Source organism: Pempheris klunzingeri, chromosome 2 (assembly GCF_042242105.1).
Source record: "Pempheris klunzingeri isolate RE-2024b chromosome 2, fPemKlu1.hap1, whole genome shotgun sequence".
Classification (NCBI taxonomy): Eukaryota; Metazoa; Chordata; class Actinopteri; order Acropomatiformes; family Pempheridae; genus Pempheris; species Pempheris klunzingeri.
In genome coordinates, this window is record NC_092013.1 from 15,176,059 (window position 1) to 15,201,234 (window position 25,176).

Here is a 25,176-nt window from a genome sequence, read left to right on the forward strand (position 1 = left end):
TTCCCAACCATATCTTTTTATTTTCAAGTGACTCATAATTTTTAATTTTTTTTTACAAGTGAGAAATTATTGCAATTTTCAGGTGAGGTATAGATTACTGCACAATAGGGGGCATCTTAATTTGAATGAAGTGCAGCGTTTCTTGTCTTAAAAAATGGCAAAGAGGCATGTCAGCAATCGTGTTGATTAATAAACCAGCCCCTGCGCAGTATTCAAAAGAGATTTTTTTTATGCACAACATGCAGGACGCACATTTGTAGCAAGTCACGATGAGTAAAGCCCAGAAAGGGGGGGGGGGGGGGGGGGGTTGGCTGCGTGTAGTCAACCAGAAGAGAGCTGGAGTGAGTCACAGAGCTGCAGTGTGAACTGTAGCGACATCCTAAGCTCATCCTGGACTACATGTTTCATGACACACATACACAACACGTAACACATTTCCAAACAGCCATTATGTAATATGCGTGTGCATGAAATTCTGTAGACGAGAGTCAGAGATTAAAGATTAGCTGCTCCAGCATTTATAGCATAAGAACTTTGATATGGCCATCACCTCGTTTTAAAAAAGGAGTTACCCTGACTGATAGAAGATTATGGCTCCTCGACCTTTCTCGTGTTTCCTCCCCTCTTTTGACTTAAACATTGTATGTGTAGTGCGGTACAGCTGCTGCGTCTGGAACAATATAGTGAGGATACGCAAACAGCAGATCCACAATGCCAGGAGCATCTATCATCTGTCAGCACACACACACACACACAGACTCCAATACACTTGTGTATTCACATATACACACACGTTGGCATGCACACAAAAAAATCAGATGCTGACATACGAACACATTCAGCCCTGCTGCATCCGGCTCTGTCTCTGTTTCAAGCGTCATCAGCTATCAGGCCAGTATGCATCCGCGCGCACACACACACACAAAGAAGTGTGTAACTGAGCAACTGAGTTAAAATGTGAGTAATTTGATTCATTATGTTTCACCACTGATTGAAATGAATCATTCTATTAACCATTATTTGATTGAATAATAAAAATAGTAATGTGATCCTTCATCATCAACACATGGGACTAGAATTCAAAAAACATAAAAGACTATTTTTGGTGGAGGGTAGGGTATTAAGGGATAAATGCTGCTTTGGGGATTTTGCTGCAGATATCTGAATGTGTGTAAGTGAATATGTAAGGGTCAAACCTCCAGTGGCAGGTAGTGTTGACTGTAACACAGTACATGCTACAACCTCAGCAGGTCATAATTTCAAATTCCAAAATTTCAATGAATTATTCAATTAAATTTAATCTCAATCCAAGTTTTGTTCAATTTATTAAAGGTCCCATATTTTGCTCATTTTAAAGTTCATACTTGGTGCTTGGTGGTCCTACTCGAGCAGGTTTACAAGGTTTAATGTTAAAAATGTACATTGTTTTTCTCATTCTCATCACTGTTGACAGCCTCTGTCTGAACGCTCCCTTTTAGTAGAACAGTTGGCTGCTTATCTCTCACCTTTGACATCTTTGTGTTACGGGGAGCTGGCATTATTGAGGAAAAAACAATGGTGGACAGCAAGGTGGATTCAGGAGGTTTTCAGTGGGCGCGAACAGTCGGCCCGCTGGAGTAGGTCACATGATCAACAGATCCCCTTATGACATCAGAAGGGGAGCCAAATCTAAACAGCATGTTTTCACACACATTTAGTGAAAGATGGGGCAGGAGAAAAAGACAGAGGACAGTCTTTACTCAGAGCTTGATGGTGTGTAGGCAGAACAGGGACTCATGTTAATGTTGAAAAGACACAAAAAAGTGCATTTTGCTTGATATGGGACCTTTAAATCAATTTTACTGACTAGATGTAAAGGGGCTGCCAATAATGCAGCTTAATGGTGAATAAGTGGAAGTTTGCTTTGCAGGCAGTAATGTCAGATGCACTGGCAGGTTAATTGAAAACAGAGAGGGCTCAACCCAGGAGACAACAGGGTTACTATGGAGCTGCACTATTATAAAATTACAGTCTAGTTCTTTCTTAATGCAAGGTCTTATAATGGTAGACCTTCACAGAGGTCATCTCACTATGACTCAGTTGAAATATCAAGAAAAACATTAAAACGTCTGTCCCGCCTTTGAAGCTACTTTAGGGAATAAACTAGATCCAACCGAGCTATTATAAAAGATAGCTCTCTGAATGAACTTTAACAGCACTGTGTGGATGGATGGATGGATGGATGGAGCTACAAGATTAAAACACCCACACACACCTCAGATATCTGCAGCAATTCCCCCAAAACACCATTTAACCAGGCTTGTGTGCAGCACACATACATACATACAGCAGACACACAGCAGAACTCACTCTGCAGAGACTGATGCTCATATCTCTGTGATAGGCCTTGCGCTATTGTATTTTTTTTAGGCACAACACAAAATTCAAGATTCAAAACTGCCATGGCAACAAGTAGAAGAGAAGTTGGCTCGGAAAGCACAACAATAAAAGCACTAGTAATGATACATCAGCATACTAATGAGCAGTTCATAAGACAAGCAAAGACAGGTAGAAGCAAAGATGTCGAGATAACTTCATGCATTGTGACCATTTCACACACACACACACTGATGATAATAGTGGAGCATCGATTAAGTTTCAAAGTCATAAACAATAAACGGGAGGTTTATTTTGAAAGATTTTGTAAAGCAGATCTGTTGAACACTACAGAGGCAACATGGCGCCTTCTAACACAAGAGCTGCAAATGCATGTGACTGTAATGAGCATCGAAAACCAAAAGGATGTTAATGAATAAACTCTTCATCTGTCTTTGACATTCAGATACTTGGAGTTAAAGTCAACTTAAATGTAATATGCATATCTATTTATATTGCTGTGATATTATAATTTCATATGAGAAAACAAACACCTGCCTGCTGGAGGAGGTGGGAAATTCATATACTGTGTGTTTGAGTGTGTGTGTAGTAATAGACCTGAACAAACCAGCCTGAAATCACATATTGATTTTATGGCATTTTCTGTTGAATGCCCTCATGCTATGTTTGTATTAACTCTTTCACTAAAGCAGACGGCATTTACCCACATTATGTTTTTTATCATAATCTACATAATCATTTAAGCATGTGTGGCATTACAAATCAAGTGAAGCTATTAGTTGGTAGGTTTGGTAGGGCTCTCAAGTGTACTGTTAATATTAACACTGTCTCTCCAGGCTCAGCGTCTCATTTTACTTCAAATCTGCATTTTAGTTCTGCTTCAACTTGCTTCTGCCTCCCATATTATGAATGTTGTTGGTGCACTCCCTGCTCACTGACACTGTAACCTTTCAGTGGAGTATGATAAAAGTGGCCGCTTCTGTTTGTCGCTTCTTGTGGGGGTCTGGAGCAGCTGTTCACATCTACAGATGTGTGTGTGTGTGTGTGTGTGTGTGTGTGTGTGGTTAATGGTGCATTTTCTTTTGATGTTCCTTCACTAAGCATGGGCAGCAATGACAATCTCCATGGCAACAGGCGTGCAAAAGCTGAAAAGATTCTCCTGGTTAGTGCATGTGTGCGTGAAACGTTTGTATCTGTGTTTGTACTCTACACACGACATGGAAGCTGGTGGTTTACCGTCAGATGAGCTTTAAATTGCAGCAGAGGAGCTGCACCATTCACTGTAACATAAATTCCTCTTATTGTAATTATATTATGATATGGCTGCTGAAATTCCTGTGAACTATGAGACTGCCAGATATTCATGTTTTAACAACACTTAACTGCAGGCTGAACTGCAGTCTGGGACTTTGCCAAGCGACATCTATCCAAGCTTTTTACAACTAAATTAATGATTCCTGAGACGGGCACTCAAGGAAAGGTTCATAAGCTGTAAATCAGGTGCCTCTTTCAGACTAATAGACGGGATGGAAACGTTGCCAAAATCAATTCAAATTGGGAGATCAATGCGCATTCACCAACAAACATCAATTCAGTTTAATCAAATGTTCTTGTTCCCAGACGAAAAGTTACAAAGACAGCCATCGCTTTCATTCCAATCACTTCAGTCATTTTCACACTGGCCCACACAAACACTGTGAGGAAAGTTTGAGGTGTGATGGAAGGATTCTCACCGTGGTGAACAATATATATTTACAAGCCTTTGTTCTTGTCTACTTGCTTGCAACCGCTTTGCTGCTTGCAAGCTTTATGGGCTCGCTTTAAAGACCAGAGAAGCTGTTAAAATATGAATTTTTATTATTGGGTGTTGAGCCCACTGCCCCCGTGCTTAAATAGGTTTACTGCTGCAGAGTATTAGCAACACAATCGACTACACTGTGTGGTCTCCTTAAGGGGGCTGTAACTGATATTTTTACAATAACATGCGCCGCATGATAACGTGAAAACACTGTGATAATATGAATGAATCCTATAGGGATGTTATTATAGATTCTGAAGGTTACACAGCCACACTGATAATAAGAGGAGGAAGAAATAGCTGGAGGCTAGCAGAGAGCATACGTGGACTGATGTACATGTCTAGGTCATAATCGCAGGCGTAAATTCAACATTTAAATTCAACACATAGAGAATTAGACTCTCACTCTTGCAGGAGCTTCACTGTCCCTGATTTAAGTCACTGTGAGCGCAGTGACTGAACTTGTTAGTTGGGATTTAGTGGCCTTATCAATATTCATTTGGCTGAAAAGATGGCTCACAGCAGTTACTGAGAAGATAATATTTGTCTCACTCCTGACAATCCCATAATGAGCTGCAGACATATTGCAAACTGTCGTGAATCTACATTCAATATTAATTCATTCAAATAAATGTGAGAAAAGGGCCAATAAGACTAGCGACTAATGCCGGGGGAAGACTGATGATGGCCTCAAAAGCCTCTTCGTTTTAACTGCTGAAAAATTATCCTCTTGCTTAAGATTAGTTTTACTTTCACAAATTTGCTCAGACACCTTATGATTTTCAGCAGTTATTTGGTTCTAAGCAAAGTGAGAGTTTTTTCAAGTTGTCAAAAACAGGATATGTGGCCTTGCTTTCTTCATGTCAGGCTTAAATGCAGTATTGACTTTGCTGTCACAGGTTTTATTTAATACTTTCAGTAGCTCAAGCCTAATATATTGCTGCCAAATATGAAGGTCTAGAGCCTGACAGATTTGTTTTATGGGCCATGTAATGTGTAACAAAAATGGCTTTTATGATTGTTCAGGTTAACACTTTACTTGCAGCTGTATACATATATCCATGTGTATTTAAATATTTCTTCTTAACAATAAATGGATTCGTTTAAAAGAGATGGAAATAAACATGTTTCTCAGAACAAGGAAAATGTATTAATGGGGGCTTATATGAAGTCTGTTGAGCTCCATGTTAATATAATTCTTCTATATTTGAATAATTTCCCTTCTGATTGGACTTTGAATCGTCATCACGGAGCGGACTGAGGCTGTTATAGTTGCAGGTCAGGTATCTTATGACCTCAGTGTACACAACCCTCTCCTCACAGCTAAACTTGGTCGAAACCCGCCCTCTGCTGGCTGAATTTAGAGCTGCTACAATGTTCTTCGATCTCTTTTCCTCCAAGTATTTAAATGCCGCAGTTTACATTTATCAAATCGTACATGTAGCTACGTGTAAAATAACTCACACACGTGTCCGCGTTGAGGTTGAGGTGCCTTACCTTCCGTCTCTGACTCCATTACCCGTGAGCCTCCAACCCGCAGTGCACGGCGTGACGTCATTTTTAGTCGACTGTCAAGCACACGGCTGACAGCCACTGACCTGATGGACGCAATTAAACCACAAAACTGATATTTTGACAGCTATACAGTGTCTGTGGTCGTGTTTTCTGACATTAAGCCACTCGCTCTATAATGTGTTTCTTACTTTATGCGGCCGGAACTTCGTTTTACACGTTTTACACGTAATTGAGCCGGTTACCCCGCTGATAAATACGCTTGTGTTGTTTAGCTAGTTCAAAATGACTCTTCCAGCTTTGCACAACACCGGCGTGCTGTACAGGCGGATCTTGTCACAGTTTCCGCAGGACATCAGTTTAGCTTTTGCTTATGGATCTGGCGTTTTCAAACAACACGGGACCAGCCAAGGTCAAATGGAGGTAACCGAAGTGACACCAAACTCTGCCCATGATGTTATACACTGCAACACAGTCATAGTGATATTTTAGTGTAACCTTTGCAGACAGAACATGCTTGAATAGGTAAAGGCACTTTCTTGTACTTTGTCCTGTCAGTGAAACTGTGAAAAATGCATTTTGCAAGGAGGTAGGCTCAGTATAAGTAAAGAACTGTGGTTGAAGTCTGATGTATGATTAATTAATGTGGATATTGGAAATCAATATCACTGTATTGATAAGAATATTTGATACTGCATTATGGATGTTTGGAATAAATGTCACTATATTGATATTTCTGATATAAATATGCATCACAATATTCCAAATATCTCTCTTGCAAATGTCCATTTAAAAAATCTATTATTTTCAGTCCAATGAAATGTGCAACACATCAGACAAAACTCTTAACTTGTGTGAAACAGTAACTCATTCAATAATAACCTGATTTTGTTATTTTTTTACAATATGATTTGCTCAGGTTTAGAACTCTAATAATAACGTGTGCTCATGTTATCACAGTATGATTCCAATTAAAACTGATAAACAACCTCAATGAATAACGGCCTCTCTCACTACATGTTAGAATTTGAAGGCGTGTCCTAAGTCAGTGTGTAAGAAAATGTGATGTTCCCTATTGTGTTCACCTCTAATATATACAGAAGAACATGCTGGACTTTGTGATTGCTGTTGACGACCCAGTGACGTGGCACACCATGAACCTGCTGCAGAATTACAAGCACTACTCCTTCCTCAAGCTGCTGGGCCCCACGAAGATCAGCTCCATACAAAATGAACACGGGGCTTCCATATACTACAACACACTGGTGCCTGTGGATGGGAAGGTAAATGACCTGTGTCTCGTTTTTATGTTTGAGCGTCTTAATCTATACCAACCCACCGAGTTCCCCGTGAGCACTTTTATTCTACAGATGAAGCCGTCCAGTTCCCGCTTAATAAACCTCCTCATGTGTGTCTTTAGCTGCCCGTTGTTTCTCACTCTGTATTTGCTTCTCACAAGAGTTCACATTTGTAATTGGTCTGAATTTTTTTTTTTCACTGACAATTATCAATGGTGCTCTCAGCAGAAGTAATGTAAAATTACCTGCTGCAGACTCAATAAAATGCATTTCTGGCTTATAAAACTTTATCTAAGCTTGTTTTATTTTATTTTTTTTCATCTGGCTGTACTTTATTAACCATATACTTAAATGACCTTCTCCTCTTTTCCTCAGATAATCAAATATGGTGTGATAAGCACAGAGTCTCTGATAGATGACCTGATGCACTGGAAGACCATGTATGTTGCTGGACGCCTTCACAAACCAGTCAGTATCAAGATCACACTGATTTAGATCAAGCAGGAAAGAAATGAGCCATATAAAACTGATTATTTTACTGTACAATTGTAGTCAAACCAATCAAATGTTTTGAAAAATAATTCAAATGTTGTGATATGGAACCTGCCTGCTCAGTTCCTCTCAGGTTTTGTTCAAATTTATGTGCACAGATGCTTGTGTCTGAGCGTGTTTTTATGCGCTCCCATGCAGGTGAAAATGCTGGTGCAGAACGAGAATGGAAAACTCCGTGCTGCTCTGGTGGCCAACCTGAAGAGTGCTGTGACGGCCTCCTTCCTCATGCTGCCAGAGAGCTTCACCGAGGAAGACCTCTTCCTACAGATAGCTGGTCTTTCCTATGCTGGTAACAAATCCGCACACCTGCATCAACCTGACGACAGTGACGCACTGACACATGGAGAAGACGCATGCTTGGAAACAAACTTACCATGTCAGATGTGCTACTTACCAAGAGATTATGATTTTTATATCAAGATACGAAAATATTATTTTGCTCACACGGCTTAGTGTTGCTATTCAGTGAAAGCAGAGTAAATGATGTCCAAGCTTGTGTATTTTGTTTTTGTAATAACGGTCTGTGTGACCGACTGGATGTTATTTTTAATCCAGCTCAGTTAGTTGGTGTGTGATTGGTTCTGATCTCTCAAAACACAGAACTAATGTGGTTGGTTTGTACCGATGTGGTGATGTGATATTGAAGCAGGAAAATTAATTTATTGTTGTTTACATGCTAAGAATGTGCTAACGAGGGGAGTGTTACCATGTTGGGTCCTGCGCTGCAGAAGATAAATGATGAACTAATTTGTTTTCTCCCAGAAATTGTACACTGAAAACTGAAAGCCAGAAAGTGTTTTATATGTGAGAATTTGTTGTAAATATATCATACTGAAGGGGAAACATTTTGTCTGTGTCTCTTAAGGGGACTTTAGGATGGTGATTGGAGAAGATAAATCCAAAGTGGCCAATATCGTCAAAGACAACATTGAGCACTTCCGGTTTCTGTACAGCAACATCCTGCGGGACTGCCCTCAAGTGGTCTACAAACCACAACAAGGAAAGCTGGAGGTAAAATATGGCACACACACAAATGTACACAACAGAACATTTTACCTTGTAGACTAGTCACTCATGATCCGTTGCCTGTGGAGCAAAATTGTGTAGAAATATCTATAAGTATTAATGTCGGTCTGATACCTGAAAGCCTGTACATAGAAATGGTTCTAGCAGTATTTCTAAAATTTTGCAGATTACCATGGAATGTGTCTCTGCAGTGCTTTTAAAAAAAAAGAAAAAAGTGTCATGCGTCATTTTTTTTCTTTCTGTGAAACAGACATACATCTTAATATCAAAAGCAACACAGTTTTGACCTGAATGGACAGAGTGTGCTCTCAGCCTTGGTAGTTAACTTTAAATAGGGTGTGACTGATTTGGCACTTTGCCGTGTCACCTGCTTCACACACAGTGTTAATCAGTGCAACATGGAAAATGTGAGCATCTGTCTATGTTTGCATGAACAGCATGAATACATACTCCTTTTTCTTGGTGTAAGATTTCTATCTTCTTCTTATTTAACTGTACCACACTATACTAAGGAAATCCTCATCACATCATCCTGGAATAGCATGTTAGCTAGTGGTTGAGTGTGAATAAAGGTGTTGAATGTATGTGAGTCACACATTTTTCCGTGATCAGTGCTTTGGGGAATCTCAGAATGATGTAAATACACTTGTGCCCTTATACTGTACGTCATGAGACCGAGCACATGTATGAACCAGGCCATAATAGGCGGATTTTAAATGATGAGTTTTTTCAACATAGCGTAGTTTCACCCACTTCAATCATTACTACGTTGTTATTTTTATCTCAAATATTGATATTCTAATATCATAGTGCTAGTGAAAATCCAGTATTACTATGAAGTGAATAGTGCTACATTTACATAGGATCAAACAATTTCTATAGTAGTTCATACTTACATGTATGATTTTTAAAACACCATAAATCGTGGGAGGTTTATTGTGTGGTAGATGAGAAGACTCTGCTTATTTGACAAAATATAGTGTTATTATCTTGAGATGCATTAACACGTCACATCATTCTGCTCTGTTTATTGGTCCACATCTGTGTCTGACCACTCAGGTGGGCCTGTGGATGTCATAGTTGGTGCTGCTGCTGGTTGTCAGCCTACTATCTGTATCTCTGTTCATTTATTCTTGTTTGTGTGCCTGCAGGTCGACAAAAGCCCAGAGGGACAGTTCATCCAGCTGATGGCGCTGCCTCGGACCCTCCAGCAAAAGATCACAAAGCTGGTCGATCCTCCGGGGAAAAACCGCGATGTGGAGGAGGTCCTGCTGCAGGTTGCTCAGGACCCAGACTGTGGAGCTGTTGTACAACAAGGTTTGGGCTAAAGAACGTGTGGAGGGATGCAGAATAGAGGGAAAAATGGTAGAATAAGTCTTCTGATGATGATGCATGATGATGATAGGACAGGCACAAACAGAAATGGAGGCAGGGATGGTAGAGGGAGGGGGAGACAGGCAGACAGACAGAGAGAGAGAGAGAGAGAGAGAGATGGATGGAACAAGTCATTACTCCCAGATGTTTCATTAAAATTCACCCATCTGAGATACAGGGTGTGTTGTTTGTACAAATCAAGGCCGATATTGTGTGTGTTGAATGTTAGAATAGGTAGGATTATGTTACACATCAGTAACATTAGCAGTCCAAGGTACCAACATGCTAACAAAGCCAATATATTGTCAAAACATGCCCAGATTACTTTGCTGAGGGATAGAAAAACCAAACAAGCAGTATATCAAATAAACATGTCATCCCATGGCGCCAAAGGCTCATCAGTGCCGAGACGCATCATCATTCCTGGTTTCATCAAAATCAGACCCCTAACGCAGCAGATTGGACATGCTTGTAATTTTCTAATTTTAGGCCAGTAAAAGTAATTTTTAATTACTGGAGTGTAATGCTGAAATGCATCATTCTTCCAAATGTATCCTAAATTATCCTACTACTGTCTGAGATACAGTGTCACATTTAGATAAGAGAATTTAATAGCTACCTGTAACACCCTTGTTAGATCAATGTGATTTTCAAGCTTTAATGTCATGTTGAAGGAGTTATACACCAACAAAAAACAGATTCATGTTAAGATGGAGATCTAAGCAGCAGCCATAAAATCGTATTGCAGAGTAATGAGGTATTTGTTGTTGTTTAATTGCATGTTTGGGCATGTGTTTGTTCCTCCTCAGGTATTTCATCTATTGTGAAATCCTCCAGTATAACACAGAGTATCAAAGGCATTGCTACAGCTGGTAGGCACTCTTTTCTTCTCTGTTTGAGATTTTGGCAAAATCCTCAGTTATACATTGTCAGCTTGTGTTAGTAGAGGCCGGTGTTTCCACTGCGCTGCATGTTTTAGACGTTTCATGTTTTAGATGTTTCCCTGCTCCTGACACACCTCTTTCAAATGAATGGATTGTTTCCAGACTACAGCCACCAGCCACTTAGCTTAGCATTAATTAGCACTAATTAACATGTCATATTGCATTTGTTTAATCCATACAAAAAACGTTTCTATGCGGTGTTTGTGCTAAGCTAAGCTAAGCTCGTTATTGTACAGATATGAGGGTGATATCAGTCGTCTCATCTAACTCTCAGTAAGAAGATGAATTAGCTTATTTCCCAGAATGTCAAACTATTCCTTTAATGTGGACCTTAAGCGTTGTGTGCCACTTACCTTAAATTAGAAAACTGGACCAACCTGTGAAAGACCGTTTTAAGAGAAATTATATTATGGACAAACTAGACAAGTGTGTTCTTAAATCCTCCACTGCTGCCACTGTGTTTCAGTCATGTTTACAATGTGGAGATGGTGTTCCTCCAATGTTAATGTTCATGCACTGTGTGTCCTGGTCCTCCTCAGGCTTGTGGAAGACGGTGTCGTACAGCTCCAAGAAACTGATAAAGATGTGGAAGGGTTGGAGGAGGAAACCGTCTGTGTCACAGATGTCCTGATCCTGTTTGTTCACCACGAACCGGCCTTTCGCTATAAGTGTCAGCCCGACAGTCGGCGTCCGTCCTTTGATTTTTACCCTGAAACAAACTGTGGCTGGAACAGCCACACACTTTCCTCCCGATCGTATCGCAGCATAGCTTCTATGAACAGGATCACTTACCAGGTGCAGGTCTGTGTTTGAACAGTGTCTGTGCAACTGCCCTTTATCATGCAGTTCATAGACGTTGCAGAAAAGGGGATGACATTTCACGAGCCTGACTTTCATAGCTGACATTTAATGGTACCACAGATTGGACCATTCTGGATAATGACTACAGTGGCCGGCGAGGAACTGCTGAATCAGCTACATGTAGAGTCGCTGCACAGGAGAGTAGAATAGAGTACCGCGTGTACGATGAAGACAAGACTGGGGTCATCGTTTGAGCTCTGCAAGTGTAGTTGTGCATTTTCTATGTGAATGGTGCTACCTATGAGAGAGATGGTGCAAAGCTAAGATGCTGAAATAGTGCAGAAGTTGAGAATCTTTCTGTGGGTTATATTTGTGTTTGTGCTGAGAGAGTTATTGAACGCTCTTTAGATGTGGACTGGTGCTGCATGTTACACACATGCACTTGTTACCCCCTCCCATTTTGCCAAAGATCTGAAATATCTCCTTACTCTTCATGTTTGAACAGTGTTTTCGTTGGTTGTTCCATATTCATGTCAGTGTTCATAGAATTTAAAAAAATTAGATCACCCTTATTTTGAGGTAAGAACAGAAATTGGTAACATCTGTTAACCTCCACCCTTTTGTTACGAGCTGGTCATGCAGACAACTGGAGCTCCTCAATGGGGAAAAAGTATTTATTGGTTCTTCACAAATACTTGCTGCAGTTACAAGTAATGGGTTAAATAAACTTTCTTAAACAGCAGCGTCTATGATTCTGGTTTCGCTAGCTAGTGGTTAGTGGAGTTAAGTGATAATGAAATATACTTTTTCATAAAGTTTGACAACTCACATTTTTTTTTATTTTTACAATAATTTGTACAAAATGTCACAAATCATAACTGCACAGTAAATATTAGATGCTCTATTATCAGTTTCTGCTGCTCTGCTCTGCTGATTAATGACTATTATGATTTTAAAGAGTAAATTATACAATTTTGATTAACAAATTTACTATATTTTGATTGAAGTGAAAAATAAAGATGAAATCTGTCTAAAATTATCACGCTCGCAAGCCTTTTTCTCTCCCGATATTTTGACGTCATTATAGGAAAAGCAAATGTGTAATTGATAACATTGCTCATGTCCACATTCCATTTAGGTGTGTCAGTTTTAAGTCGAATGTTGTCTCAGTGGGATGACGCACTGAGACACCAAAATGGAACAAAGCCATCATTAATGCATTATTAGTTATACCTGCGCTTTTCTGTGCTTTTGTGCTGTGACTAGTTTATCTCTGCTCTGATAAAGTTATTTTGAACCAAACAGACCAAACACATTTTACACACAGTGAATACACAGTACCAGTTACGTCTTGGTGCTGTCACTTGTCCACCTTTTTAGTCACCACTGCATCGTGAGTCATACTTGAAAATGACTTCGCTTACGTACTTCTGAATCACTTTAAGGTCGGCTTTCTTTGGCACTCTTCAGGTCGACCTTTGTGCCGTTGCACTTAATTTTAAGTCCCCCTATGATGCATTCATGAGCAGTATATTAAAAATTAATACATGATGCATAGATCACAGTAGCAGGTACAACTGATTATATGTTACAAATATATAAAACACTTAAGGATGCATATAACTATTTTATATTGTGCAAGCACCCATTTATTAAAGGCTCATAAATGCCGTACAGGGAGACCTAAAGTAAACTGTTGCCATGTTGGGCTTACCACATGTGAAAGTGGAAACATTTAGCTATACAGTGTGCTGTTGTTGAGTTTGCTGCCAAGTATCTGTCTTTAATTCTAACATCTTTTTTTTGTGTCATGGTACTATTTGTCTGACAGTTTCCACGGACACAGAGAGAGTTTCTGACACCAAGATAAACCAACTAATACTGTATATATAAACATGGACCTCAGGAAGAGTAACAACCAAGTAAACAGTAAAGTGGGAAGTCATCAGGCCTGCAGTGAGTGTGTGAACAGCTCCTCAGCAGTGAGCAGCACAGTGACAGCAGCCTGTCCTCCGCAGGATGTGATGCAATGCTGCATTATCATAATGTATGCTGATATCATTGCCTCGGCCCTCCACCAATCAGCGGGCTTCACTTTCACCACCTGCTAGGAACTGAATTCCATCATTCCAGGCATTCCTGCCTCCCTCCCTCCTTCCTCCTCCTCCCCTCCCCTCCCTCCCTCCTTCCTCCTCCTCCTCCTCCTCCTCCTCCTCCTCGTTTAGCCTACAACCAAGTTTGTCCCGACAGCTCTGCTACTATTGTCTCCCGTCGCACAGGACCGTATAGCCGCGGCATTTATTTATTTATTTATTTTTTTTTCCGCCGTGGGATTTGGCCTGCACCACTTTTGTTTTTATTTATTTCTCTGCGTGGACGTTATCATACTGGACGATACCAAAGTGGCGCTTGAAGGAGGTATGTGCTGCTAAACATGAAGTTGTGTCTGACACATTGTTTCCAGGATGAGAGTGCGCTCTGTTTTTCTGTTTTGACTCCAATGGTGCAAATTCAGAGGTTTTTTTTTCTTGTGTGTAAAATATCACAGCGTGTTAAAGGAGGCTGCGTTGAGAACAGGCAGAAATATAACAAACGAAGGTGACAGATGAAATCACATTGACGACACGAAACCACACTAGCGGGTTCCCAAACTTTCTCATGTCAAGACCCCCCCTCCTCAGCCACAGGCTTTCCTCCAGGGGTTTAGGGGCATGTAGTTTTTTTTTGTAGTTTTTTTTATCTTAAGTGGCGTGAAACCAAGTGAAACAGCGATATATTTCTTTCACGCTGCTGCCCTCACGTTAAAGGTATATTCTGCCATTTAATTTAACTTCCTGGACACCTCTGATAAGGAAGCGGAGGCCAGGCAGGAATAAAGAAGGGGCTGCTGGGAATAAAAGTGGGCGCACTTGCTACAAATAAAATCGCTCTCGGTTTGCCTCAGTGGGTCGTAGGCTACGAAAAGTTTGTCCAATTTCTTAGTGCGCACCACGTAGACAGCACCGTGTTGTAACCCACAGGACAATAAACCTGACATGTTTGCAGTTTAGTCTGAAACAGCGGGAACAGCTTCTGTAAGACGAATCTGCTCAAAACGCTGTTCTCCTGGAGAAATGAGGGAAAGGTATCTTAGGAATGCAGAAAGAGGGAAGAGAAGCGCGCTGGAGCGTTTTTATCCACAAATACCTTTCATAGCGCAGCCGCACTGAAGGCTCAGCGGTGTGGGACCAAAATCTATAAAAATGCATGAAAAATGTTGGAAGGACAAGTCACAGGAAGGTCATAAAGTAATGCAATAAACACCAGGACAGTTCATCCTCCATAAAATGAGCAATACAACAACTTAAAATACCACAAAACACAAGTGAAATTACAGAAAGTATCAAAAGTACACTTGCAGTGTCTCCTACTAGAGTTTTATTGCTTCAACTATTTTGATAAGCAGTTGGTCTTTTTTAAACAACAGTGCTAAAAATGTGCTGCTTCCAGCCTCTCATCCACTTGCGATGACATTTGTTATTATTTTCTGACATTTTATTGATGAAATGATGATTTGAGAAAATAATTGTCAGATTGATGATTGTTGGCTGCAGCTATAATGTCATATCTGATATCTGTAATACCGTGTTGAACTCTGATGCACTAAGAAGTTTAACTTTATTGAATAAAGGCAAGAAAAAAATCTATTTTCAAAGGTACGCTACAAAAATAAGTTTCAGTTTGGAGCTTGTCAGAACTCATGTTGGTACTAGTGTTGAAACAACAATACTTGTCCCCAGTGTTTATAGGAATATTATTGATTTCACGCTCTCACTGACTCAGCATCTGTCAAATATTAACTCGCTGCAGAGAGATGAAAACCCAACAGCTTAACAGCACAGTGCTCTCCCCTCTGTCCCACAGGCGTCCAAGCATGGAGACACCACTGGATGTTCTGTCAAGAGCAGCATCATTTGTTCATGCGAATGAAGAAGAGAGTAAGTGTCAGACCAGCAGCTCCTCCTGTGTTTGCCCGTCAGCAGACGTGGAGCTCAGACACATTAGACGTCTTTTGCTTCCACTCTTTCCATCTCGGCTCTTGTGCTGTCAAAAGATGCACTGTAGACAAACGGCTTGTATGATTAGAGTCGCGTTACACATCGATGAAGTGCAACATTATGTTCAGCCATAAGCCCGGGCCCTGTTTTCTGCCATAAGACAAAAGGCGTCTTTGTGCTGCGCAAGCTTGCAGTTGCAGATACACAGGCAAATGAGACCAACCGCACTCAACGGCCACCAGCCCTGCTTCTTAACCAGCTGTTTGCTTATGTTAACGTGCTTTTACTGAAATCAGGGTGCGGCGGTTCTCTGTCTCACTACATCTGCTTTTCACCTCAGTCTCAGTGTCTTTCTGTCTCTGTCTCTTGCTGTCTGTCTGTGTCGCTGTCTCATTGATCTCTGCCCATCTTCTTCTCTCGTTCGTTCTCCCTGTCTCTATCTTCTTCCGTCTTTTCCTTTCCCTGCTCCTAATCATGTCTGAGGACTTCTGGCGTTGCTGAAAGAATTCCTTCCGAGATTAAGGAGAAGTGGCCAATCCTCGTCAGCAGGCCTCTCCGCAGTCAGCAGGCCTCTGAGCTGAGTGAAACCTAGAAGGACACTTAACATTCAGTGGATACCACTGATAATTGATCAGCACTGTGGGGAGGTGGAAGTTTAGTTTGTTCTTTTTTAGTATTCTTCTCAGCAGCTTAGCAGATTGGGCGTCATGTATTTAATGACTGCTGTCACTGTTGCAGAAGAGGCCTTTAAAAACTCTTTGTGATTCTTTTGTGTGTTATGTGTTGATGTTGTGAAGGAATTTGAAGCTCATAAAGTATCAGAGAGTGCCATGGTTGGAGATCTTAAAAGGCAGTCAATCATTGTACTGAAGTCCATTAAGAGAAATGAATATTTTCATTTGGCAGCTCACTTTGAGATAACTAGTTGTAAAGTTGCCTTTTCGGAGATGCATGATAACTGACCAGCTTGTTAGGAAAGTGTTGCCTTTGTTCATTGGTGTACTGACAGACTGGGAGTATTTAGAGAGAGCTGCAACTGTAACGTCTCCCATGCCACCAGTTTGTTCCCATAATGCTTTGGCTTAAATGAACTGAATATCAGCTTCCTTGCACTTTTGGAGTGAAATGGCATGGGAGCTCTCCTCCCCTCCTCCTCCGCTCCCTCGCTCCCCTGCAGTGCTTTTGTTTTTTCCTCTGCGCTGATGTCACTTTTTGTTGTGGGTCGTGCATGGCCTCTTTGTCCAAAGACAATGCGCTCGACCTGTTTCCACAATGGTGCAGGAGAAATGGGCGCACCCGCGAACCAGCCAGCCTACTGAGCCAGTTACCCAACCAGCTAGTCTGCCAAACTAGCAACTAGTCAGCCAGCCAAGCAGACCAGCAGGCACTTGAGTCAATAACCTCTGCCTGCTTGTTTGCATTTATAGTTAAACCGTTGTGATGCCTGTGCAGGACTTGCCACAGAACAGGGAGAGACTCGGGACGCTGTGCTGCAGTTCACAACATTTCAAACTTGAAATGAAAAGCATTGTTAAATTTTTTTTAAACCACACTTCTGCAGATATCCCATCTCTGTTGGAAATGAATTTCTCAGGTTATTACACAAACGGTGCCTTGAGGGAAATGGAATTACAGTTCATGAATAATGTATTGGTCCAAGGTTGTGCTGCTTGGCTCTAAGGTGGAAAATATACTACAGTAATGTCCCAAAATAGCATTGTTGGCCTTGGCACAGATTAATTAAGGCTGCTTGAATATGAGTGCTTATCTAAAATGAAAACTACATTAGTTTTTATTAAAATTTGGCCAGTCTTAATTGAGGACTTTGTTGAACCCTTGGGATTTTTTTCTGCTTTCAAATTTGAAATTACTGTGCTGTACTGTGCCTATTATGAGCTGATAGCAACAACAGCTTTTTGCGCAGCCGCAGGCATCAGCTCACAGTTGAATATCGCAGCTTTACATCTACATCTCTAACCTGCCTTACTGGTTAATGTGTTTAGATCCACTATTGTCATGTGTTTCGATACTGTACTGATTACAGAAGACGAATACACTTGCCGGTTCACTTTCCATGTCTTTCACACACAAAGCTATAATTTCTAGGAGTTGATAAAAATCTTCAATCGTTACCATGCGCTGGGTGTTGCCTCTCAGGCCACAAAGAAAAACTGACAAGAATCAGGCCAGAAAACAGTACTTTTACCTCCTCTGTATGTTTTCAGGTAAAGAAGTTGGCTAATTCATGTTTTTATTTAAAGTTAGATCTTCAAAAAAAAGACCAGAATTGAACATCAATCAAAGATAAGGCAGTTAAAGCCAATGCTGCTTGTAGTAAAGATCTAATTACATAATTTATCACCAAGCATAAGTTCTCTATCAACAACACTATACATGAATGTAAGGTTAGTGCATTGATAATGCAGAAATACACAAATAATTTATATTCAATACAATAGATGAACCTATAACATTTTGTTTTACTATCATTGTTAAGAAAAGCATGAGCATTTGTTATTTGTTATTATAGAAATAAGTTCTCTCCTCTTCTGAAATCAAGCACATGCCATAATTGACGATCTGTCTGCGAACAACACTAATCACAGGTCTTAAGTCACATAGTCCTGACCTTGAATATACAGTAATTACACACTTGCTCAAAACGCAGCGAAATAGTGCTTAGCCTTATATTTAAAGGTGAATGTGGGAAAATGCTTAATACTTGCCGTCACCCCTCCATAGTAATTTTGGTGGCTACTTGGAAGACCTTGCAGTGTGCTCCACCCTTCCTGGAAGCAAACCTGTGTTTGAAATCAACCATAAACAGTCTGTATCGCACTACAGGCCCGGCTCGTAGGACAGATCAAAATAGTTTTGTTTGTTGCTCATTTTTTTCTAAATTATAGCAGTTTTTAGTAAATATTTAGAGATATCTCTTTGGTTTTAGCATGAATTCAGAGACAAGGGCAAGTCAGCGGGCCTTGACTGTGCTTGTTGGGTCTTGGATGTTAAATCAAAGCCAGTCATTTCAAAGAGGGCCAATGGTTTCGGCCCCTACTGAAGAAATGGAGTATGGACCTTTTGTTTCTGACAGGAACCACAACAAAAGAAGAACTGGTGCCAAGAGAAGGTGGTTGGCTGAGATCTGTGCAGTGCCCTCTGCTCTACTTCTGCTCACACACGGATACACATGTTGTACACCGAAATCCCGCTTGTTTATTTAGAGAAAACACACACACACACACACACACACACATATAGACACAGTTTTCATGTTGTGTTCAAAACCCCCCAGTCTTTTTCTAGCTCTTGCTGAAGGGAGGATTTCCATTAGAATAGACCATTTTATAATACATTCTTGTGCTGAGTAACACTGTAAGTTGGGTTGTATATTTTAGGTCATATTTTAGGTTGTGAACTAAATAATAGGAACACCTAAGAGTGTAAGGAAAAAGGCAGAACAAGATTATGTAATCTGTAAACTGTTCCTGTTATTTTGTCCATCTTCAGTATAAATATCCGCTCTTTGGTAGGTATAAATAAATCTGGTCATTGCTTACCAGTAACTGACTTAAGTCTTGTTCCACCATCTGGTGTTTTTTTTTTATACATTTGACCGATTAGCTGCAAAACTAATGACAAACTATTACTTTAGCAGCAACAGCTTCAACTGTTTCTCTTTATTTTGAGTTCCTGTCTGGGCTAAATGTGACATTGCTTAGAATCACTACAAAAATGCAATGCGTGGCACAGGAGATGAGTGCATGCCAGAAGTGCCATACCACTGGAAAATAATTTTCCTGGCAATGCGTTTCTAATCGGGTCCTATATAGGAACATAATTCAAACACGTGAAAAGCCCTGAACTGATTCACAAAGCTCTTACTCTGCTCATTGGAAGCACCGGGTTTAACTGAGCAACTTCGCTGCTCTTCAACATTAAGATAAGACAAGATAAGATCAAATATTCCTTTATTAGTCCCAAAAACGGGGAAATTTGCAATGTCACAGCAGACATGAGGAGATATAAAAGAACATGTACGGTAGAGGAAGTGTAAAAAATAGAAACAATATAGTGTGCAAGTGGGAGATATTGGAAAGTATTGCACATTGTAAAGAGAGAATAAATATGTTGCACAGAGTGAGGCTGCTCTGACTAAATATATTGCATAGTTGGCGTACATTATAGTGCTGTTATTGTCAGTTTTGGTGCAGTGTGGTCTACCAGGAGCAGCGCTCCATATTTGTTGGATGCCCTATTTGATGCAATATGTGGACAATCTTGTGCTGTCTGTTTTTGTAGTCTTTATGTTCTTGTATAGACTTTAATAAATCTGATTTTGACATTGGGGAATCTCATCCTGTCATAGTCCGGCTCTTGGGTGTCTTCGCTTAAAGCTGTATATGAATGACCTCCTGCAACTACCTTTAGACGTTTTAAGTGGTGTTTCTTTCAGCAAGTGAGCAGTGGAGACTAGTCGGAGCTTGTCGATGTTGACTTATAGTCAGATTGACGCTGAAAGTGAAATGTGAGAGCTTGCATCATGGCATTTTGTCGCTGGAGGCAAACAATATTCTAGGTGGGAGGTAATTTAACCGAGGATTCATAACTGAGGATTCATACACGTGGGTGGGATGGGATGGGTTTTTGGGTGTGTGTGTGTTGAGTTTTTTCAGCAAGGAGTGGGTTTGCCCTCCAGCCTGTCCAGGTTTCTGACAGATATTTCTCTGTGCTGCCTTTGTAACACGACACAGGTGTTAAACAGCTAATGCAAACATACAGATGGTGAGCAGCATAACTCCATCTATTTAACTCACCTTCGCTGCATGGCTTGTGATGGTGTTTTGAAGTTAAGAGAGGTTAAACTTTAACACATGATTTGGTCCTTGGATGTCTTAGTAACCCAGTTAGTCACAACAACCAGTCTGAGCCCACTTCTCCATGGTCATTTCCCTGTGGCACATATGGTCACATGCACAAAAGAGTGCGTTGTTTATTTAGCCTTCATGTCTTTCACAATGTTAAAGGAGTAGTTTGATAGTTGTGGAGTCTCTGCTTGTTCACACAATGACAGCAAGACTCGAGGAAGTCATAACACATAAAACCTTGTAAAACTGCAACTTGTTGTTTTTACACATTTGTTTTCTGTCTCAATCTTCTCAGTGAGCTGAAGTGTATTTCATAAGATGTCCAACTATTCCTTTAACAAAAGATAGCGTAGCACCTGTCGCACTTTAACTTGAAATAGATTAAAAGTAACTGCAAATATTAAGCATACTTAGAGCCACGTGACCCATTTAGATGCGGTATCACTTGTCGTGCCCCGTCGTGTGAGACATGCTTGTCAGTGTTGACTTTTCACACACAGTAAGATTTACTGTGCTGTACTTTTTAAACTTTGGCAGTTAAGATACAAACCTCCTTAATGGTGTCACTGACAGCAGGGGAATAATCTACTGCAGCTCCATTTCCTTCTTGATAAATGAAATAATTCTTTGGACCTCCGAAGTTAGTCCCATGGCACAGCTGTGCTACTTTTCTTTTTCAGTTTTCAGATCTGTATTTGGTGATTTTGTGTTTCACTGGATTATCACAGATCAGCTTCAACTTTAATTATAGTTAGACAAGGTGCTACTGATGCCACTGAACAAACAATTTCCTGCCTCGTGATTAGATTCATTGTACATGCAGTGATCTGTCCAAGTGTGAGTGTGAGTGGATGACTAATTTATGACTAAAGGTTCATGATAGAAGTCTGCAGCAAACAAAACAGTCATAAACAAAACCATAGGGGTTAATGTGGAGCACACTGTCATCTACAGTAGTGTGGTTGTGTATGCACGCTGTAGGTTTGTGCATGCAAGAAAAGTTAAAAAAACTGAGTTGAATGCATAAAAGACAGCAATCTCTATGTATCTAACACCACCAGTGTTTTATTGGCTATTTTCGTAACAGCTCCTCAGTCAGTGTCTGTTGCTTTTTTATTGATGAATGGGATACTATGATGTCATTAACTGTTAACAGTGTTTGAGTTATCGCTCGCTATCAGTGTGTGTGTGGGTCAAGGAGTCTGCAATAGATAAATCTTTGTTATCAGTTAAGTTTTTATGAGCGCTATAATAATCTCATGGATGACCAGGTCAAAGTGATGTACAGACCATGTAACACTCGTCCCACTTTGACTTTATTGTTTCACTCCAGCATCTCGCACCCTCGCAGCTGTTTTATCTTTGTGTGTCTCACCACAAAAGATAGTTACAGTATGTGGGGTGTTACTGTAGGCCTTGATTGAGGCACCGACCTGAAAACAGGAGCTGGCTGTGGATCTACCCGCTGCTTTGAAATGGTTGAGGTGGGTCAGTTGATAAAGGGTAAAACTGTGATGGACAGAGTTCACAAAAGTCTTTCATAGTGCAATAAAAAAATGAGCTTTGTAATGAAACACAAAGCAGGTGCTCCTGATGATGGGCATTATACTACCCAAAGAGCAAGGAGCAGAGTTTCCCCCCCAAAACACAAGACACACTGCTGCGCTAATGTACAAAAGACTTTTATCAGGCTACATGACAGCAAGATCTTTTTGTATTGACAGAACACTGTTTGTTTTTATGATAGTGACTGATTGTTCACTTCCATCCAACATCCAAGCTGATGTTTGTAAGGAAATATTCAATCCAGCAGCTACTTTTCCTAATGTTTTTCCTATGTGTTGGACTACTTGTTATTACATTACTTTAGTAATTATTACCACAGTTTGGCAAATTATAGAACATTTGCTGTACTGAGTACTGAAACTATAGCCCACAAACATTAAAGAAAGAGTTTATTTGTTTTCTTGCAGGGATTTAGATGAAAGGCCGATACCACTGACATATCTGTCTATTCAGTGTGAAGCTGAAACGTGCAGCCATTTAGCTTAGCTTAGCATAAAGACTTGAAACTTGAAGAAGCAGCGTGCCCGGCTCCTTTCTGCAGTCTCTGCCGCTCGCCTGGCAACCTCACAGCGACGACAAGACTCCAGGAAGTCACTGCGCCGGGCCAAGAAACACTTTGGTTACACTTTGGTTTTTGTGTGGATTAAATTCATTGTTAATCCATGAGCTTTAGAGGTGCTGGTAGGCGGATTTATTACCACTGGACAGAGCCAGGCTGGCTGTTTCACCCTTTCTCCAGTTTTCAGTGCTAAACTAAGCTAACTGGCTAGTGTGATATTGATCTTCTCATCTTCTGAATTTTTCCATTACTTTTTAAAAAGCTAAAGCATAGTAACAAGTGTATATTTATATGTACATGTATTTATTATGTCTCTGACAAATAGAATGGGAATTGGGGTTTAGAAAGGCTTGTTGCATGTATGTTACGTACACAGTCACACCAGAGGTGGGATGTCTGTGCTGCTCACTGGACAATCACACTGCTCAAGCAGAGCTTGGTTTGAATTGTGACAGCTTCCCTGTCACTCCTCCTTACATCAGTCCATCTCTTGTTGTCTTTTCCCTCCTCCCTTCATCTCTGGATATACTTCCCTCTGCAGTTTACCTTACTAGTCTGTTGACCGTTACACACACACACACACCCACACAAAGAAACACAGGCAGAGCACTTCTTGCGTCATCATCATGGCTTTGTTAAGTGTCGTGCTTCAGCGGGCGGCCATTAAGAATAGAGTGGCAAGGGGCCACGTCGGTCACAAGGTCAAAGGTCAAGTGTCAAAGGGTCACAGTTGCAAGTCACAAGGTTAAATACAATCAACGCTGTTCTTCCTCTACACAGAGCATTTGTGTTTTGCACTTTGAAAAATATTTGAAAAATGTTCTTACACATCATCATTATGCTTCGACTGTTTTTCTTTCTAAACAAGGCAACATGTATTTTTTCGCTTGTGGGAAGATGATTGTCTCATTTCTAGAATAGTTGTGTGTAGCTAAGTTAGAAAATATGTGATTTAAGTGATTTACTTTCACTGTTTGTTGTCCCATCTATGTTTAGACATAAACAGAAAGTGATTTTTTTCCCCCAAATTTGATATGGTGAATTTCCTTGCAGTGCCTTCCTCGTCACTGTGAACTCCTGTATTGTAGATAGCCACATGTTTCTGCTGGTACACGTTTTGCCACCAGTTGAGGCTTTTCACCTGTCAGACTTTTAGAGTCACTTAGAACGAGGTTGTATCGAGAGTCATCTACCACATTAAAACGGCCAATTTGTACATGCTGTCACCTTTCATAGGTGGAGCTTCTCATGTATTGAATCAAAATTGTCATGCCTTGTAATGTTCGGGTTGCTTTAATTTGCAGCTCTGGCTGCTTTTCTCAGTACTCGCTAGACAGAAAATGTTCAAGAAGTCATGTCCTATGTTCGCTCTCGGTAAATGCCATGCTTACTGCTCCCACACCAGCTCTGCTGTCTTAGCGAGGGAACTTTTTTCCTGAGCGCTGTGCTGACCACACATACTTTACATTCCTGTCTTTTTGATAGCACTCGCCATAGTTACTCAGAATGAAATGAAACAGGATTGCACTGCCTCTCACAAAGGAAAGGTTAACCTTTTGTAGTGCTAAAAAAGTATTATTGCTGAGGCATACTGAATTTTCTTTTGTGATTGGTCAAGTCAGTTCATTTCATTAATGACTGCAGAGTTGTATTTATCACATGTGTGCAGGTACCCACTAGGAAAAGTTGGCACACAATATAAATGAACACATCAGATTTATAGTGTTTATGCTGCTTTTCGGTTTACTTAGACACATTTAAAGAAAGAGTTATTATGAATGTGTTGCCTTTAATGTTCATTTTAATTTCCAAAGGGGATTTTCAAGGTGATTTAGTCCAAGATGATAAATTCTTTTAAATAAGATAGGAAGGGTGGTGCATAGTAAAGCCTAATAGTGTGAAGATAGTCCTCTCAGAAAAGTATGTGTAGTATTTGTGATAAGGTTGTGCTGACGACATCTGAGCGTGCCGAAACTGTAATCCAGGCACAGATGCGGAACATGAGTGGTAATGGCACAGAGCCTGCCGTCCAACATAGGCGCAGTCTTGGCCAATAGATGATAAGCCTCTGGGGTCAGTTCGTTACCAGCTAATTGTTAGCACGGCAAGAATGTTGTCATATGTCCCATTGGCTAGTGGAGACACAGATCATTTTCCATTACCAGAAATAAGATCTGTTTGGTGTTATGTATTTGAAATGCTTCACCTTCCTTTGATTAGCAACAAAACAGACATTGACCAGCCTCGGATCTTTTATGGGAAAGTTTGAAAACATATTTTAGACACATTTGTTTACTAAACTTTAGTTTGAAATAATGAATGTTCTGCTGACAACATATGTCACTGCTGTGCACAGGATATCTTTTACATCTTTTCTGCTGTGAGACATCTGATTCTCAGCCTGCTGCTCAGAAAATACATGCATCTCGCAATCAGATCTGAGTTGTGTCCCAGGCGTTTGCATG

General features: G+C 40.5%; 2 protein-coding genes across 2 annotated transcripts in view; both read left to right on the plus strand.

The window, feature by feature from the left end:
• Positions 1-5,936: 5,936 nt before the first annotated feature.
• Positions 5,937-12,639, plus strand: tamm41 (TAM41 mitochondrial translocator assembly and maintenance homolog). The gene is made up of 8 exons (XM_070845845.1): positions 5,937-6,109; positions 6,787-6,969; positions 7,360-7,452; positions 7,675-7,825; positions 8,402-8,547; positions 9,714-9,879; positions 10,746-10,808; positions 11,420-12,639. The coding sequence occupies exons 1-8, from the start codon at positions 5,972-5,974 to the stop codon at positions 11,509-11,511; spliced, it is 1,032 nt and encodes a 343-aa protein (XP_070701946.1). The 5' UTR covers positions 5,937-5,971; the 3' UTR covers positions 11,512-12,639.
• A 1,292-nt stretch (positions 12,640-13,931) lies between these two features.
• Positions 13,932-25,176, plus strand: part of vgll4b (vestigial-like family member 4b) — a 38,351-nt gene continuing 27,106 nt past the window's right edge. The window contains exons 1-2 of the mRNA XM_070845465.1: positions 13,932-14,099; positions 15,585-15,658. Of these exons, the coding sequence (XP_070701566.1) occupies positions 15,595-15,658 (64 nt within the window). The 5' untranslated portion in view covers positions 13,932-14,099; positions 15,585-15,594. The remainder of the gene's footprint in view (positions 14,100-15,584; positions 15,659-25,176) is intronic.

Coding starts and splice junctions, on each gene's coding strand:
- tamm41 (XM_070845845.1), top strand. CDS start 5,972: ATGACTCTTCCAGCTTTGCACAACACCGGCGTGCTGTACAGGCGGATC. Junction 7,453..7,674: donor CTGGACGCCTTCACAAACCA/GTCAGTATCAAG, acceptor GCTCCCATGCAG/GTGAAAATGCTGGTGCAGAA. Junction 8,548..9,713: donor CACAACAAGGAAAGCTGGAG/GTAAAATATGGC, acceptor GTGTGCCTGCAG/GTCGACAAAAGCCCAGAGGG.